This window comes from Cebidichthys violaceus, unplaced genomic scaffold (genome assembly GCF_023349555.1).
Source record: "Cebidichthys violaceus isolate CVI_PGR_0920_01 unplaced genomic scaffold, fCebVio1.0.p SCAF_10, whole genome shotgun sequence".
Lineage (NCBI taxonomy): Eukaryota > Metazoa > Chordata > Actinopteri > Perciformes > Stichaeidae > Cebidichthys > Cebidichthys violaceus.
This window is the reverse complement of record NW_027176263.1, coordinates 1,348,598-1,367,500: the sequence shown is the minus strand read 5'-3', so window position 1 is coordinate 1,367,500 and position 18,903 is coordinate 1,348,598. Positions and strand designations below refer to the sequence as shown.

General features: G+C 42.0%; 1 protein-coding gene across 1 annotated transcript; it reads right to left on the bottom strand.

Annotated features, from left to right (window-relative positions):
• Positions 1-167: 167 nt before the first annotated feature.
• wapla (WAPL cohesin release factor a) lies at positions 168-16,283 on the bottom strand. Its single transcript, XM_068719887.1, has 20 exons — positions 16,013-16,283; positions 14,912-15,313; positions 14,037-14,733; positions 12,572-12,870; positions 12,240-12,370; positions 11,313-11,408; positions 10,604-10,765; positions 9,785-9,921; positions 8,812-8,923; positions 8,024-8,254; positions 7,301-7,412; positions 7,078-7,175; positions 6,744-6,820; positions 6,134-6,309; positions 5,806-5,921; positions 5,458-5,682; positions 4,654-4,870; positions 3,111-3,199; positions 2,923-3,018; positions 168-2,005 (listed from the first exon to the last, which is right to left on the bottom strand). The coding sequence occupies exons 2-20, from the start codon at positions 15,285-15,287 to the stop codon at positions 1,940-1,942; spliced, it is 3,513 nt and encodes a 1,170-aa protein (XP_068575988.1). The 5' UTR covers positions 15,288-15,313; positions 16,013-16,283; the 3' UTR covers positions 168-1,939.
• Between the last annotated feature and the right edge of the window lie 2,620 nt (positions 16,284-18,903).

The window sequence follows — 18,903 nt, the reverse complement described above, 5'->3', positions numbered from 1 at the left end:
AACTTTCACTTAAAGCCTTGAAGGGTTACAGGCACAGAGGAAAGCTAGAATACAAAGTTAAGCACTCCTGTCCGAGTGGTTTCCTCCCGCAGCACTAAATGCTTCAAAACATTCAACCAAACAAAAAACATTCCCGTTTAAACAATTCAAGGAAGAAAACACTGATGTACTGAAAGTAGCAACTTTTCTTTTCTTTTTTGGAGATACAACTATTTACATGTAACCAAAGACGATGTCCTTGAAACGGGTACAAACTTCTTTTTTTTTTCATCCTTTTCCTGCGATTTTTGTTTTTCCAAATGACAACTCAGAAATATCATATAAAATAAAAATATCAGCTTCAGGGGAAAAAAGTAGTCTATGCATTTTTTTTTTTTTTTTTTTTAAATGTCCATTAACCGCTATGTACAGGAGTATTTACATTCTAAACTTTCATTCAGACCAGAACTTTGCAAAGTAATTAACAGTAAACACGGTTGCGACCGTGCTCACCCGGCCCTACAAACCAGAAGTAATCTGCGTGGACAGGGTATGGCCGTCATTCTAATCAGTGATCGTACATGTGAGCAGCACATTACAGAGGCGTATTGAAGGTTCATGTGCATCATTACAGGTCAAAATGACACCAAAAGAATAAATAAAAAGGGAGCTTATGAACGTTTGCCAATGCAGACACACCATGAGAGTGAAAAGGTGGCTGGACGTACAGAAACTAGAAGCCATGAGGAAATACTCCACATCGGTTTACATGACAATAAAAATGACCGTTTCTATTAAATGCGGAGCGTTTTGCTGAAATTTTGCGCTTTCAAACAGAAACCATAATTCAGCTAAGTCTGTGACACCTGGGATCAATCTTAATAAAACATGTGGAACTTTAGACACAAATGGCATCTCACTAGGTAAAGACTTTGCATTTACAAAAAGGAGAAAACATTAAATTAAATACATTTCTAAAAAAAAAAAATTTACTTCATAATAAATTCAAAAGGAAGCACAACAATCAATTTTTTGAGTAAGTCATCACATTTGTTATATCTGTGAGTTTCAATGCATACTGTACTTACATACTCTTGAATTAATTGGAATTTAAATAAAGCTAAAAGGAAAATGGTGGAAGGAAATGTGAAGTTCACAATAGCATGTAATATCCAGGTGTCAATAAAGGACATCCTATCAAATCCAGCATGTCACGCAGTCCTGATTCCTTTTAAACTTATTCATCATCTGGGTGAAGGGGAAAAGGAAAATCTAAAAACAAACACTGAGGTGACTTGCTAACTCGCAGTTTATAAAATTAACGGAAACAATGAGAAGATAAAAATCAAAGATTAAAAATTCCCTTAAAACATTCAAGCCAACTGCAAACATTTAGTTAAATGGATGTATGCATTCAAAATCATCCCACACGAGTTTAGACACAGAGACGTCATTCTAACAGCCATGAAAGTGATTGTTTTTCATGCTAATCAATGATTTCATCCATGGCTTTGATGCGGATGAGTGTCGATTAAAATGTAATGATCCATTAAATTTGATTCAGAGGTTCACACTGCAGCTAAGTGAGCAGGAACCGAGACTAGGCAGCAGGACAGGAGACTCCACTTCGGTGGCCCGTTACTGTCGGACTGTCCCAAGAAGAGGTCCGAAGAAGAGTCCACCTTCACGTTAAGACATTCCTAGCCTCTGACTGACTCCCAGTAAACCTGAGGACGAATCTCGATCTGACTCTGAATTAATGGGGTGGAACTGCATGTCTGCCAGCTATAGCAGGGCTTTGGTTCAGTCTGTGCTCCAGAGACGAAGTGAGTGATCACTGCGTCGGGTGATCTGGTGAAGTCAAAAGGAATGCGGAGGAGTCTCTGATGACCCCCCCCCCCCCAGGATAGCCTGGCATCCCGTTAATGTGCAGAGTGTGAGCTCCCCGTCCGGCCGTCTGTTAAAGGTTCTCCAGGTAGTCGATGGCCCGCGTGATGGACTTCTGTCCCGTGGTGCCCATCGCACACTGTGTGTCCGGAGACAGAAGGAGAAAAACAAGCGTGTGAGAGCGCCGACGTGTACTACTGTACTTGTGAGGTCTCGCGGCGCTGACAGGGAGGATTTCTTGAGCTTCTGTTCACTTGAAAAGGCGATATTTATGAAACAGATGGCTCCGGTCTTCAGCTCTGACAAGACGAGTCACTTTCAAAGCCGCTACAAAATGCACATCTGGGACCGTGTAACTACTCGGTTAAATATTAATGCTCGGCTTATTTCTAACTCATCTTTCATATCACTACTTGTGCTGCTTTGGATACACAAGAATCATATTCAAATGACAACAATGTATTGGTCACATTTTGTTTGGTAATGGCACATTACTGCCACAAAAAGTCTTTTTAAAAGTGCCACTGGAGGCTGTATTTCAGACCAGCTGGGAAGCTACTGAGATCCATTTAAATGGGAGACAATCACAGAGGCTTTTTCTATATTGTTTTTTTACATTCATTTCACACATTATGCATTCCTCAATCTCTGCGTTAATGAAATAAAAGCTTTGGTTTTCATCTACATTATGGTGTTTTCTCAGAAAGTCGCAGAATGAAGGTGCAGAGAATAAAAGAGCAAATACTGCAGTTATATTTGAATCTAAAAGGAAATGTGGAATTATCGGCCCGCAAACATGCGCTTCTCCCTCGATGAGCACAATTTAAAGGCCTTCTGTGAATTCAATACATTTTCTCTGGAGCTAGAATCGCATCAGCATATTTAGGTGTTTACAAAACAAACCTCTGATGTCAGCGTGAAAATGATCACTTATCTTTAGGAAGGAAACCGATTCAATTTGTTACTACGCCATCATTTCATTCTAATGTTTAAGTCTTGACGACGTCATCATGCAACGCTGGTGAAAGAAGGCCATGTCTCGACAGCCATACTCACAGTGAGGTTCATGAAACTCAGGAACTTCTTCAGCATTTCTGTCATGATGGAGAAATCCCCTTTAGGTAGATTCTCTCTCACAGTAGTCACATTTTTCTGAGGGGGACAGAAAGGTGGGTGAGCAACGGCACATCTTCGAGTCGGAAAATAACCCTTAAATATTGTGCGTGCGGTTCTGATATTCTCACCTGGCTTCCCTGGCACAGGCAGCCGAGCAGCAGAGCGGTGTAAGAGGCAACGATGCTGTCCTCCATATGCTTGCCTGCGTGCTGCAGAGCTACAGCAAACACCAGGGAGAAAGAACAATGTTCATTTACAGATACTTTCCTCTGCTTTGTAGCAGGACACTTAATGGGGAAACTTTCCTCTCAGTATTGGGTTAGGGTGACATTTTAAACATGCATGCTTCAGCTGCAGCACTGATGCCCCTGAAAGCTGTTCATCACTACGCAAGATTTGTTACTGGAGATAATTACAATACTCATCATTGTGAGCTATGGTTCTCTCTCTCTCTCTCTCTCTCTCGCTCTCTCTCTCTCTCTCTCTCTCTCTCCCTCCCTCTCCCCTCTCCCCTCTCTCCCCTCTCCTCTCCTCTCCTCCCCCCCCCGCTGGGTTTTATATATCTATAAAAGGCCCTTACTGTTCGTTTTTACCCCTTATATTGCCTCTTTGTTTTCTTGTGGGTTCTTGTCAAACACTCAAATGATTGAATTACGCTGCAGGTGCTGGGATTGGCTTTTTTCTGAGCTTGCAAAATCTCATTGTGCACTCACAGCATGGAATAACATGCAGAACAATTCACAGCTCACATCACTTTAATCCTGAGGGTGATTACAATCTATTATTTAATCCTATTTGAGTTTGTTTAGTTTCCATTTTAGTTGATTAATCTGCCTTAAATTATAACTGTTTTATTTATAACCAAGTTTCATTTTCGTTTTTTTCTTGGTGCCTACTGTTTGTTGTTTTTCTACCTAAAGTTTGAACGAATACGTGGTTTACTGCTCGCTTATTGGTGACCATATTCAACGGAACAGCAAAAATCTGAACAGGTTTGCAGTTTGTGAATCAACCATACAAACAACACTGATGTTTCTGCTGTTAAGAAACAATTCAGGTGTTGCAATTGAAGTGACGCCACTGCGTCTGTGCAATTTTCTATACAGCATCACGTACATGACTTACAATTCAGTATCTATACACCATAGGCTCAGCTACGGGAGCAATTTTGGGGTTAAGTGTCTTGAGACTAGCAGAGCAGGGGATCGAACCGACGACCTCTGACTGAAAGGCGGCCCTGCTCTCCACTTAGCCACGGTCACCCTGTGGCAACAGCTGCTCAATAGCAGAGAAATAACATGGCTGCTGGTGCTGTGAATAATGTTTTTTTTCTCTGTCTTTACAGTATCAGACAATGGTAGAAGAATGCCAGTTGAGAAAGTGGAACTGTAATGTTGGGTAAAGAGAACTTCAGTCCAACATCAATAGATTAATCGCTTCAGCCCGAGTAAGTATTTACTGTTTAAAGCCTTTGTAATGCAGTGCGGATCTGTGGAAGAGAAAGAAAGCCAATTGCACCAATCTTAATTAGTTAAGAGGGAAAAATACACGTAATGAAGTAGTGTCCACATCGTGGTCATCACTGCAACATTAAACACATTTATCTGGATTATGAGTTGAGCTAGAGCTAAAAACAGCTCCTCTTTCATGCACACTGACACAAACGTCTACCTTTATTTAGATCCAACTCTTCATCCTCCTCTTCTTTCTTCTCCTCCTCTTTCTTCTCGGTTTGGTTGTCATTGGGTTCGGCCGCCACCCACTGGATCTCTCCCGACGTCTCCTGCCACTCTCCGCTCTGGTCCAGTGCCGGTTTGGGTGCCTCGCTGATGAGGTCGTCAGTTTTCGCCTCAGCCAGGATGGCGGCGCGCTCCCTCTCCAGGAAGAGCTACAGTTTGGAGAGAAATAAACAGATGTGAACTCCAAACTTTTTAATTGGAGCCAAGTAACAACAGCAGATTTTTTAATAATTTAAAGGGAATAAAAAGGATAGCAGTTACTCATGATAGCCAAGGTGTTTCTTCATGGCGAGGTCAGAAAGCAACTTGGTATGCCAAAAACTCCCATGACAGTTTAAAGTAATTTTAAAGTTAATCATTACTTTACTCTCAAAAGGTTCCTCTCAGGCTTTCAGAAAACTTTGCGCTAATAAGCCAGTTAGGCAAGGAGTTCGGTAAAGGAATCAATTATAAAGCAGAATATTAATAAAATAACGTTTTTATCTTGAAATTGAAATCCACAAATTGGTGCGCATCGATTTACACTCGTTCATTATTTAGTGTTCAGATTGTCAAATGTAGGAAACTTAAGCCTTTACTATTTTTTTCTCATGACTGCTCATCACTAACCGGTTCTGCTCACATCCTTACTTTAAAGGAAATCATGACCAAAAAAAAAATGACTAAAGCCAAGACGACAGAAACCATCACAATGTGTGCTAAAATATGTATTAATGAGTCCTGGCACAATTCCTACCTGCACCAGAGCAGCCAGAGCACCGGAGGGCTTGGGCCTGACAGCCGCTTCTCCCTGAGCCTCAGCTGTGCTCGGCGGTGCTGCTGCTGTGTCGGACTGTGTTGGGTCAGCAGGCTGCATCAGGCTGTCTTCCAGACAGGTGTCATCGACTATGTACTCCATGTCCACCAGACAGTGGCGGTTTCTGGAGCTGTACTCCACAAGGTTGATCAGTAGACCCAGACCCTGGCGTACACAACAAAATGCACAAATGAGACACACGTTCACACGGGGACAGACCTACACAGAGCAAACACGGGTTGGAGGAAATGTCTTCTTAACAATTATGTGGCGTTTAAGACATCTTACCAGTACTCGCACGTCAAAGCGCTGCTCCTGGGGGATGTAGCGTGGAACTCGGAGGACGCAATTTAGAGCCGTTACGGTTAGCTGTTCCTGCTCACCTGTCTTAGTGCTCCCCCACTCTGCAGAGAAAAACAACACTAATAAACTCTGCTCATACTAGTCAATACCCTGCTAAGTACCCGAAGCCAGAGTGATACTATCATAGTCTATTTGAGCACATTAACAAGAATATAGTTCAAAACATTAAGACATAATACTGAGTCATGTCCAGCTCCTAACATCCAGAAATGCCAGAGAAAAGCAAAAGGTATAACGTGGTGGATGAGAGTACCATTGTCGTGGGTAAGGTTGAGCAGCACTCCTATGATGGCCCTCATGCAGTCCTCCACAGCCTTGCCCACGTTGCTGAAGCTGCAGTGGGGCAGCGCCGCCCCCGACAATGACAGAGAGCTGTTGTTCAACGCCCTGCTGTAGCGCTGAATCATATCCTCGCAGTACCGCAAAGCTCTGGTGAACGCAAGAAAAACACACTGATGAGAGAAACTGAAGAACAAAGAGACATGGCGGAGATTATGTACATTTTAAAGAAAACAAGCGAAAGGATGAAGGACTGTGGAGGAAGAGATTAAGATTAAAAAAAAAACACAGATTCCCTTTATATGACAAAACCCTGAATGCCATTTTGTGTTTAACAATACAGAAAAATAAATCCAAGCTTTATCTGGTCCATTTAATGTCGACTAGTTACGTTACTGTGTATTATCTCATTGACAGATACTTAAGTAGAAAGACCTCTAACACCCCTGAGGACTCCGTTTAATATGACGGGTACAATAGTGTTACAAAAAGTAGAGAGGTAAACTGAATGAACTGTTGTTCTACCAGACAGTGCCTCAGTATGTGTCCATGTCCAGTCAATAATAGCTCCAAGCTGTGCTCACCTGGCGGAGGACGCGATGAGTTGTGAGTCTTTGTAGGCAATCAAGTAACCCTGGTTCTCCGGGTTCTGCACTGTCACCTGTTGGCAGAGGATGAAAGAGAAATAAAATCAATAGAGGGGAAAGAACACCGAACGGCTCAAAAATGAATCAAGAAACAGAAAAATGAGGAGACACTTTCGCTTTGATCAGTGAGATAGTTGATAAGAAACGCATATTGAAACACAGCCTTTCATAAAAGTAACCATCCACTTCACAGTACTCAACTACTCTCGAGCTTCACTCCTGTACGACTTTTGGGGAAAGAGGAAACCCGACTCGACGCAGCGGTACTTACACTCTCAAGTACTCTCAGACACCTCTCAGCCCCCCACAAAGACGCCACGAGGTTCTCCTTGTCGTCCTCTTGGCTCAGGTTCTCCACACACTCTTTAACTGTGGAAACACAAAAGACAGATACATCAAAGTCAACAGCTGTGACACTTGATCTTGGAAAGTCAATCTTTGAACATCTAGTATAGAGACTTGCAAAGTGCCACTCTGCATACTATTCATCCTACCTTTGTCTACGATATGGTCCAAGCCGCCCAGGAGTCGCAGCTCTTCTTTGAACCAATCTCCTGCTCTCTTGGAGGTGAGAGAGAGCAACGTTTCCATGGCAAGGTGGCCCGTCTACAACAGAGAAAACATGAGAAATCTGCAATATGACACCTATTGCCCATCTTATCAAACCAGAAATCTGACACACAAACACAATTTTCAGAATTATTTAATAATATTGTCATGGATGCCTACATTACCATTTGACTCTTTAATTGGCATCTCCACCCAAAATATTATCTACCTCCCCTATTCATTTGAGTTGCTGATAAGGAATATTAAGGAGCTAATGTGAACAGGGCCATCACTTTAATATAAGAAGGGCAACAAAAGATTCCTTTATTGGATCTAAAAGCTTCAGTGAAGATCAACAGACTAATTCACATCAACTTTCAATATAACCTTCAGTATAAATATTCCTTTAAATATGACTATATATTCTCCACAAACGGGTGCTTAGTATTTCTTAAAGGAACAAGAGAATAGAAAAGAGCGCGGTGCATTAAAAACAAATTAGACATTTTATGCTCAATTTGACGAATTAGGCTTTTACTAAAACATTTCCAATGAAGCCATTCAAGTGTTTATGAAGTTTTGCTTGTTAAAGAAGGAATCATTGAACCCAGAGAAGGTTGTTACATAATGAACGAAGTACATCCAAATTATTTCATTATTTAACCCACCGTGATGTTTTCCAGGTCGAGGTGCTTGTTGTGCACCGTCTCACACAGCTTCCGGATCTTCTCCTTGACCTTTTCCACCTCCTTAGCGGTGAGCTGATCCTGGTCGGCTGAGCAGTCGTGGTCCATCTCCAGCAGCTTGATCATGAGCTCCAGACAGGCCCTGTCCAGATCCATATTAAGACGATCCCGACTCAGGATGTACATCAGCGCAGCCGTGCACAGAGCAAGGTTCTGATGGAACGATGGAGAAAGACTTTTACAAAGTGGCGTACAGAGGTGAGACATGGTGTTCAGAGGTTTGAACGCCCTGGAGAAGCTGGAATCGCTCTCCACTGTCACGACAGCATTCTCTGAGTTAGAGGAACTCAGCTTGGAGGGTTCCACATAGTTGCGCATGCATGTGTGCAGCCGAGGAGAATTAAGACTAAAAATAATGCACACAGAGAAAATGTTACACTTCCAGGATAAATGAAGCTGTACTGAAGCTCTCGGTGCTTTGACATGAATGTAATAATTAAAAAATGAATTATCACTTTCAAATAACTGCAGGCATGTAGACATTAAACATCCATTTCATTAGCAAATATTGCGGAGGTGTTGAACAAGATACTAAAACAAACATCAACCGCGCCAGAATATATGTAACATTTTTATAAAGCTTCTCATTAACACACTGCTATTGCTACTTATGCCCAATTAAATCCTGATCATTAAACAACAAAGTCTACAGGGCAGAAGATGACAAAGTGAAACTGAAGAAAGAGGCGACAGAAGAGACGTTTACTGACCGGGTGTTGAGGAGAATCACTGATCATTTTGAAGACCTGCGCCACTTTCCCTCTGGCACGCAGGTGCATCCTGAAACCAGGCATGGCACACCGAGTGGCCAGGCTGATTATACTGAGGAAGAGGAACAGGGATTACAGAAATGTTGGGTGAAACATTTATCTTTTGTCTTGTGCTTAAAACTCAAATGAATGAGTCAGAATGGGGCATAGCCCAGTTCCAAAACAAACCATTGTTTTGTTTTCTACGTTTCACCCTCTTCTCGCTGCGTGTGTCAAAAAATAAATACTGCAGCACTAAAGGAGGCTGGACTCCATGCAGCGTTCTCTGTAGTCAAGGTTGTCTCTCCTGAATGGATTTCCTTTTCACAACAGGGTGGCTGTGTGCTTTACCAGACTACAGAAAAACATGAGCTTTATCTCAGCACATTACCCCAAAAGATGGTGAAAATAAAAGTGAGATGCATAGAAAAAGAAAAAAGCAGAGAGGATTGCAAAATATAGGTACACACATTTTTTTGCTTTCATCTTTGAGTACCTTTCAAAGCACTATACAAATGAAATGTATTATTACTATTATTATACTGCCTCTATAGAGTTCAATATATTCCTTAAATAAATACATTTGTTAAATAAAATAAAAAAACATAAAAATATAAGTGCAAAAGTTTGTTATATTGCATGTAAACAAGACATTTAAAAAACTAAACATAAAAACCCTCCGAGTTCTCTTTAAAGATATGTACTTTGTATGACGACCTCCTGCTGCTCTCTCTTAAAATAATTTTTCTGTTTTATTTAATGAAGTATAAAATGTCAAGCAGCTGTTCATGTAATTGCTTTTATAAATAGGCCAGTCTAATACATGAACAAATGTTAGGTGACAGGTGCTTGTGCCACTCAATCAACTTAGTGAGGTATTTGGTAAAAAAAAAAAAGAAAAAAAGGGCGGCACTAAGGGTTTCATTCCACTTACCTAAGGCATCTCGTGTTGAGTGGCTGACTGCTCTTCAGCCCCGTCTCCAGGTACTCAAAATCATCTGTGAACTCCTGATTCTCCCCGAACTCCACGACGTCGTTGAAGTGTTTCACATGCTGCACCACCGTGTACAGCTGGTGAAAGGGGAATGGGGTTAATTACAGCTAATTGGGAAAACAGCGCATCTGCCCAGAATCACAACCCACTCAAACAGGGACGGACACACCACCACTATGAGAGAATTGCTCTCATTGTTAAAAATCCTCTTTATCGGTTCAATTACCACAAATAGCTGACTGTGCTAATGCAACCATCATCAATAAAAGACCAGCATGTGGAGTTGGGGCCAGATCAGCAGTTGACTCTGTGTGTTTACCAGAGTCAACAGTCACGCTGTGTGTGCGCAGCATGAGGAGGGAGGACCCGGGTTTAAGATAACACCAGTGTGTGGTGACAGCTTAGCTGGAGCCATTTTACCTCAGGGGGTCTGTGGCTCACAGCCTGATCTGGAGCCCAGAAGGCCCATCTGTAAATGAGACACGCTGGAGGAGATTTTAAATTAACAGCTACAGTCCTCAGCGCTACCTCCAATCCACAAAGGGGTTCAAACAAACACTGAGCTTGACATGGATCCAATGAATGCTGTCCCTTTACTGTATAACCTGCATCAATGCGTAACAGAAGCTTCGCCGAGTATAAAAAGAAGATTCAAATCATAGGAGCATGCAAACAAATGTAGTGAAAACTAAACACAAATAAGCATTAAGCTGCGTTCCTCAGTAGATGTCTAAAAACATCCGTGTGCTCCGGACTCACCTCCTTGTGCTCCTTCCTGCATTTGAGCGCGGTGACGATGTCCTGGTTGAGTCGCGTGGGGAGGGTCTCTGACTTGATGACTTTGGGCGGCGGTGGAGGGGCTTTGAACAAGCCGTCATCTTTATGAGAGTTGCTGTCCTTGCTGCTGCTCGATAAAACTGCCTGAGGAAGGAGAGAGGCGGAGAAATGGGGCTCAAACCAAAGTAACAAAATCTGTTTAACGACATATCCCCGTGATTTACCGCAGCCGAATAGTCGGTTAAACACACACAAGTCTTTAAGAGGCGTTGTTAACATATGTCAGATGAGGTAGCGCAAAGTTAAAAACTGCTTTTAAATCCTATCTCCTAATGGCCTGTCTCTGAACAAACATGCATTTCCATGGGGGGGAATTCAACATAGAATATACAAATAATCCCAGATTCAACTGTGTGAAAAGAAAGAGACTAATTTGAGCAATTAAACAAAACGGTTGACTACTAAGAGACCAATGAACTATATCCTGTGTGGACAGCAGGGAATGGGAACTTCTGGATACAAATAACACTAGTTGTTAACATAACACACTGTAATATTGTCTGCCTGCTTTGTGTACAAGATGAATGCATACATTTTAAATTAGACCTTTGAGCGCACCTTAATTGTGCTGAAATAAAACGCAATAAAGCAAAACTCAATATCAATAAGCACTCGGGGAGCGCTGTCTTACCGGAGCGGTTTGAGCTCGAGAAAGTGGAGGCACAGGTATCTCTTCAGGCTCCGGTTGGTTCCAGTGGCGAGCGTTGTACACAGCTTTAGCAGGAGACTGGAACCAAGTAAGGATTTAAGAACTGGTTAGTTATCTGAACAGACACAAAGAGTAACACCCGATTTATTCATTTACTGATGGATAACTGCCATCACAACTTCCATAAAACATTCCAGGACAGAGCTCAAGTCATTGTTGTGAATTAGCACAACTGCACACATAAATATTGCATCCTGCAATCATGATAATAGACCGAGACAACAGCAGCCTAAATGTAGAGCACAACAGTCCCAAAGCAGCACAAAACACTTCCTGAAAATGACACGAGTGCGACTCAATTATATATCGCAAAGACAGTGTGCGGGGTTTTGTCGATGATGTGGAAACAGTAAACACATAGAATTAGGAAGACAGACCACAAATAACCCGAAGCCACTGCAAAACATGATCTAGATAAGCAGAGCAAATACGGCCAGACCAAATATGAGCCTGACCAAGAGGTAATATTCAAACTCCTGCATACTGGAAGACCATGTAGGGCGAACGCTACTGAACACACATTCAACCCATTCATATGACACTGCTGTAGTTCTAGCACACATTATAGATGAATAAAAAAAAAAAGAAAGAAGTGTAGCTTCATTCAAGCCCCCTTGCTCAATTTTCCTCTGGCGCTCTCCTCTCTCCCACTATCTCCGTCTATTTTTAGACACGCTGGGCATTATGTTATGTAAATGTCATTTAAATATGAATAACATTAAAGAAAGGCCTGTTTAAAGCCAAGCAGTGTCAGAGCTGAGATCAACTCTGGTCAGGAGGCAGGTTAGATGACAAAATCACTTTTTAGTAAGGCAGAGAAAGACAGATGTTTCTAGCATGCTCACGTACCTTTTTGGGTCCGCTGAAGATCTTTTTGAATCCACTCCCAGTGTCCTTGGATTTGTCACCTGACTTTCCCGAGCGTCCTTTCTGCCCCTCAGCGCCGCCAAGACCGGCGTCATCAGCGAAGTCAAATGTATCTGTCGGATAAACCAGATTGTTGATGGTGAGAGACGAGCATCAGTGTGTGAATGGACTGATATGGTTACGTTTTTATTCAAGCTCTGAAAAAAATGACTGTCTGGCTACAAATATCTTGATCACAATATTACCCAAACTGCACAGAAGTTAATTAAGAGCAACTAGATAACCATGTGTCTATACATTAAGGATCCACTCACCTGTATTGCTGCTGGCCTGGCTGTCCTGAGAGTCACTGGTGTGGGGGCTGTCCACACCGGAGCTCAGAGCAGCTAAGGCTGCAGCCGCCTTCTTAGCCTTCTTCTCTTTGGCCCGGGAGCTCTCCTCATCACTGTCACTCTCGCTCAGGTCGTCAAAGCCAAAGTACTTGATCTTGTAGTTACTCATGCCCCCTTCTGGACCCTCCTCGCCCCCCTGGTCCGCCTTGTCCTCAAAGCCAAAAAACTCTAGCTTGGTCTCAGTCTTGGTCTTCTTGGTCTTTGTCTGGGTGGGTCTGTACCTGGGAAGAAACAGTGAGTGAATGTATGTCTTATTTGTTTGTATCATTGTTATTTATTTGCTGAGACTGGGAGAGAAAGAGGGGGAACGTGGAGCAGGACAAGCAAAACAAAAAGCACCCATTGAAGCTAAATAAATAAAAATAAAACGGAAGTAGAGTCCAAACTTTTGCACAACTCAATGAATAGAAAACAAGCTCAGTGAAGGCAACACAATGTTACTGTTTAGAAACCACTAAAACATGATGCATAATAGAACTATAATAGACCACACATACCACATACACTAATGGCAGTATCGCCAAAGAGCCAACCTCGACAGTCAAAGTGAAAACTATGATCATTAAAGTAAATTCAGTCATGCTGGGTGACGTGACATTGTATGCAATAATACTGATATCAACATTGCCAATATGATCAGCCTGCTATGCTTCATCCAATCTGAAAATAGGTTGAGTACAGATCTCAAACTATCATGAAGCAACAACAAACGTGGGCAGCGAGTTACACTTCCATGTACATGACATGCCTTATGAATAAAAGCCTTGCAGCAGTGTTTATACTACTTGAATAACACTTCCGGTTCAACTTCACTCAGTCACTGCCGAGAATGTATGATAATGAAATACTTTCAAACATAAATATGAAGGCCTATACTGCTCCTCAAGGCCTGAACAAATGATATTTTATAAGATTCAGTACTAATGGTGGATCCAGGGAAGTTGAAGACAGGATGATCAAAGCCATACTGGTATGAGTGTGTGAGTGAGTGTGAGTGTGAGTGTGAGAGAGAGAGAGAGAGAGAGAGAGAGAGAGAGAGAGAGAGAGAGAGAGAGAGAGAGAGAGAGAATAAGTGCACAATGAAGTGCAATAAAAAGTTGATGTTCATTATTTGCAGCTAACTTATTTGATTTTGTGCACAAATCCTTAATGACTCGCATTGCACAAAATGTGTGGAAGCTGATTAAGATCACTAATGTAATTACATATCTAACTGATGCATTTTGTCAAACTGTTAGAAAATGCAGGCGATAATATTACTCCATATCACCCATTCCCACAATTAAGAATGCTAGATTACCATCTTTGATTAAAGGATTTTGAACTCTTAAAGTAATGTTCTTCACAACGCAGGCTGTTAAGTTGCACAGAAATTGAAATGACTTACCTGTTAGATTTGGATGCGAGAGTGTCCGACTTCTTCTTCATCTGGCTTGCTTCTCCAAGATCAGCAGGGGTAGCTGGGGTGACAAGTTCATCAATGCTCCGCTCAATCGAGTCCTGGATGGTGACGTTGCACACTGAGAGACAGGAAGGGTGCAGAACCGTGTAGTCCCGTACCCGCCCGCCTCCCCTGCCTGTGGGCTTGGCTGCAGGTTTAGCATTGGCAGCGGTACTACTTGCGCTAGCAGAAAGGGCACTGTTGGGTTTATCATGGGCACTCGCTGTTTCAGCGGACTTGTTGCTGTTTTCAGCAGGTTCAACGGACGTTTTCTTAGACTGGTTGGGTCGCAGGTATTTCTTGCAGTTTGAGGCCCTTAGGGTGAATGGAGAAGGGGGAATGCTGTCCACCGGTTCTGGAGGAGGCTCCAACACTGCACTTTTATTATCTTCCGACGGCAATTCATCATAAGAAGAAGAGGTCTGGAAGTCTCTGCTACCGCCTGGTGCATCAATGGACAGTTTAAGGGAGGTGACTATGTTAGGAGAGGAGGAGATTGGCCTCTGGGGCGCTGAGAAGTTCTGTACACCAGAAGGGACTGTGTTTGACAAGGAGGCCTTGCATGCAGGTTTTTGGTTATCTGATGTACTTTTGTACCTGGGCTGGTTATTTTTAACAGCACTCTCTTCAGATGTTTGCTTGGCTGTGAATGGAGAAAAAGAATGAAAGATGGTTACATGAAACAGCCGACACTGAGACAAAATTGCTCGCAGACACCATCAAATAAATAAATAGAGATGAATAACAAAGTGTCAGGTATACAAATCACTGGCAAGACAATCACGGGTGTTGTTTGGTATGTTTATGTATTGATGACTTACTTGTGAACTTGGCTGTTGAGTTTGCAGAGCCCTGTGCAGAAGCAACAACAGTGGCTGTCCCACCGCTCTGCACTGTCTTAGTCGATGCCCCTTCATTGACTCCCGCCTGGGACACGCTGTGAGGGGTCTTGGACTCATCATCACTGTCAAACCCAAATGGGTCTTCGTCACTGTCGCTGTCCTCAAGCCTGGGCCTTTTGGAAAGCTCAGAGACTTCCGGTTTTAAAGTAGGCCGTTTGGCCCCCAACTGAGCCTTGTAGGTGGTCTCCCCCCATTTGGTGGTAAGTGTGGGCTTTTTATTGGAGAAGACTTCGTCAAATTTAGAGTTAGCCTCCCCTCCCTTGCGGTTGTATGTTTTACCGAATCTGGATGTCATGTTGGTTGCTTTATGTTACATATTCCCTGTAAACAGAAGGCAGAGATGATTCAACATTTGAAATAATCACTCAAAAGCGTCAAGTAAATGGTGCAAACGTCAGGCAGCGCACAGCTCGACCAGTATACGTCTTACCGGTTAAGTAAAATATAATAATAGGATGTTAAATATCACACTCGGCACGCGGCGTTGAACCACGTTTTAAAACATGCAATCATCCACCATCACACTGGCACGATTGGATTCACTAACTTGGCGTTAGCTTGAAAGTTATGTATAAACTGTCGATTGACAGCACACCAAGTTCGCGTAGCTAAGTTAGCCCGCTAGCTCGAGCAGCATAGCTTGCAAATAACATTACCACTCGTGTGTGTGCAATAGGAGAAGGAGCTCGAGCGACTTGGATGAACTTTAGTAAAACTTTGAGTCGATTACATTAACTAGCGTTAAACTGACAGGACAGTTAGTTTAACTACGTCTGTTACCCCTAGCTCGGCCCGCTCCTGCTTGTAAAGTTACTATAAAGTTAGCCGTTAACGTTAGCTTCACCACTGCTAAGCTATGCTAACGCTAGTCCCCTGTTTACGTTTCACACTTGACTGCATCAAATGTGGGAAATGCTGTGTTTTGAATATGATTAGGTAATTAAAAGCACATATTTTAATGCAGAGATTGAGGTTTAAAAATCGTGGCGAGTACAAAAGAATAGCAGCCCACACTGTTACCTTCCAACTCCGACGACTAGCTTAACGTCCGCTTGTTTTTTAGCCAGCCGGCTAGGCCTGATCTCCACTCGCTCACAGATCAAGCGGGTAAAGTCCGTTTAAACAACACTAGAAACACAAATCCAACCGCAATATGTCCCAAGGGTAATGCTCGTTATCAAAGAAAAGCGACCAAAACGTACTCGTATCTAGTATAGTCTAAATATAGTGGATAATCCGGACTTTTTGCATTGTGTAGTGCTACTGACGGCCATTAAAATATCCCCTCCCTCCTCGCTCTCTGGCAAGACCCGAAAGTAGTGCGCTGCAAGAACGGCGACAGCCAATCAGCGGAGGGGAGGTTCTCCTGTGCTTCGAGACTTCTGTCAGCAAACGTGCTTTTGATTGGTTAACAACTGAAACCATAACAAACGATAGGGGACGCTGGAGGTCCACTTTAGTTGATGATTTCAACTTAAAGAAGTGCCAGAAACGAGCGTTTCTCTCAAGCTCTTTCGTTTTTAAAATACGTAGTGCATTTGAGAGTGGTGGTGTCTCTGTTCACTATGTTGTTACTAACTGGAACAACTTACTGAAACAACTTTGAAAAAGACCTGAATTGGAAAATATATGAAAATTATCCTATGAGGAAATATTGACTAATAGTCATTGTCTTCACTATTGTCATCATAAACGAATTGGATCATTGATTATTGACTATATATTGTAAAAAAAAAAAAAACATATATGCATATGTATGTATATATATGTTGTGTTGGCACAAACAATGAGCAGCATGTATGGGGTTGAATTGGTCTGCCAAGGGGAAAAAAAGATGTTGTTTAGTTATTTTATGCTCATGCCAATTTAACTGCATTATTAAGGGTTTAAGTAAGTAAAACTTACTACTTTTATATAGTCCCTATATGTGGTCACAATACAATATAATAAAGTATATCTTATACAATCAATAGAAAATACAATTATTTACAGTGAAGTTGGATCATTGTGTGTTCACTGCACTACACCTGCAGCATGCTGAAAAACAGAAGACATATAGATCACCAACACTGGCCCTGGTCTGGGGCACAGATGGTGTCCAATGAATGAATAGTGGGTTAGAAACAGCCCGGGTCTGCAGGGCAAAGTGGTCCCAACTGTATCAACACTGAAGCATTACTCAGCCCAGACACATCACAACATCTCCTTCAAAGCATGAAAGTCTTTTAAAGATGCGACATGGGGTCAGCTCTGAAATGGCTGGTCTCAGCTCAGAAACAGGGGGATAGCCTACTCATTTCTCAAGGGAGGCATTTGAAAGGTATTTTTCATTTTATTTAGCCATCTGACCCAAAGTAAATAAAATAACTCTTACTGCAATGGGGTCACAGCTGTTCTCTATATTACTGTAATGCATGATGTCAATGGTTAAGTGACAAATCCATGAACACATTTCTTACTTTTTCATATGAGGAAGAGTCCTGTCTTAGATCACAATTAACTAAATGATCAAATCTTCAGGTTTCATCATCATTATGCAACATTTAGATAAAGAGTATAAAACCACCCTCCATATTCAGTCAGTGTTAAACATACAGATTTTCTTTTTTTTGGCTTCTGAGAGACTGTCACTCCACATCAAGGCTCAGAGGTGGTGAGGTAATACAGCCATAAACAGCCATGCCCCGGGTGACCAATGGTTTTGAGCTAAGGTCTTGGCAGTTTGGCAGTCATTGCTTCTTTCAACAGACAAACTTTACAGCTACGTCCAAACCATTCTGTAATCTCTCTGAATGTGTAGCAGTCTTGGAATAAATGAGTCAGGCATCTGTGCTATTGCCAAGTGAAATAAAAACATACAGCTTCAGTGTTGTGTGTAACATCTGCCTGTATATAAATATATTCGGAGGGGTAAATTAAGAGGAGAGACTGCAACACTGATACAGAACCATCAGATGGCAGCAACACTTCCTGTCACGCTTCTGTCTCAGAGATTTTTTTATTTGTTTGTTTGTTTGTTTTTCAAAATTGCACCTTTGGCCTTTGACCGCGAATTAATACATCTATCAATTGGGGGCCCAGTAAGCGATAGTATTAAACTGAAACAAGTCAACATGTTTTATAATGTCCAGTATAGCCTGAAAATAATGTGTGATTATGATACGTCTGTGGGCTGCGGAACATAATGGGAAAGCATCTGTAATGTAGCTTCCATGTGGTGTATGGGAATGGAAAATGGGGTGTGAAGGACAAACATCCACTGGTTATTAGAGGCATGGTCTTAAATTCAAATGGTAGCCGCACTGCTAAATGGCAAAATATGTTCCTCTGTCTGTAAAGCAGACTTTAAAGCTGTAGAAGTTTGGTTATTTCTTGCTGTAGACAGTGGAGCATAGCAGACTTTTCATTTGAGTAATGGTGGGTTACAGTAGAAAAAACAAAAGCTTCTGCAGTTTTTCCACAGCAGATTTCATTTTCACAGCTTTTAGTGAAAGAGAAAGACCATCTTGTAAACCGTGAAGCTTTTTGTCGTGTGTGCTGGTTTCTGTATAGTTCTCATGAGGTCTACTTATCATCGTCATCCAAAATGTATGTGGTGAACAAAAATCTCTACCAAAACACTAAGTGTATTCATGCGAGCCGCTGCATCGTGGGTCGCATCTCTGTTTGGCTCACACTCCTGTCTCTGAGGTCAGACTGCAGAGCCCCTGGCCCAACAATAACACCAGACCACAATAAGGCCCTGAAGGCTATAAAATCAATTTTGACATAAATCATGATTGGTTTTATGTCCCCTTTGAGAAGTTATTGTAATTAAGTAAGTACAATCCATCTCAAAATGTCCGTGTGTTTGAGTGAAAGAGAGATGGATAGAAAATTAAAAGGCCAGCATGTTTAGTGTCAAAACAAAA

Excerpts from the sequence above, each read along its gene's own strand:
- wapla (XM_068719887.1), bottom strand. The coding sequence starts at position 15,287 with ATGACATCCAGATTCGGTAAAACATACAACCGCAAGGGAGGGGAGGCT. Across the intron at positions 14,734-14,911 it reads CTCAACAGCCAAGTTCACAA|CCAAGCAAACATCTGAAGAG; the intron begins GTAAGTCATCAA and ends CTCCATTCACAG. Across the intron at positions 4,871-5,457 it reads CTCTGGCTGCTCTGGTGCAG|CTCTTCCTGGAGAGGGAGCG; the intron begins GTAGGAATTGTG and ends TCCAAACTGTAG.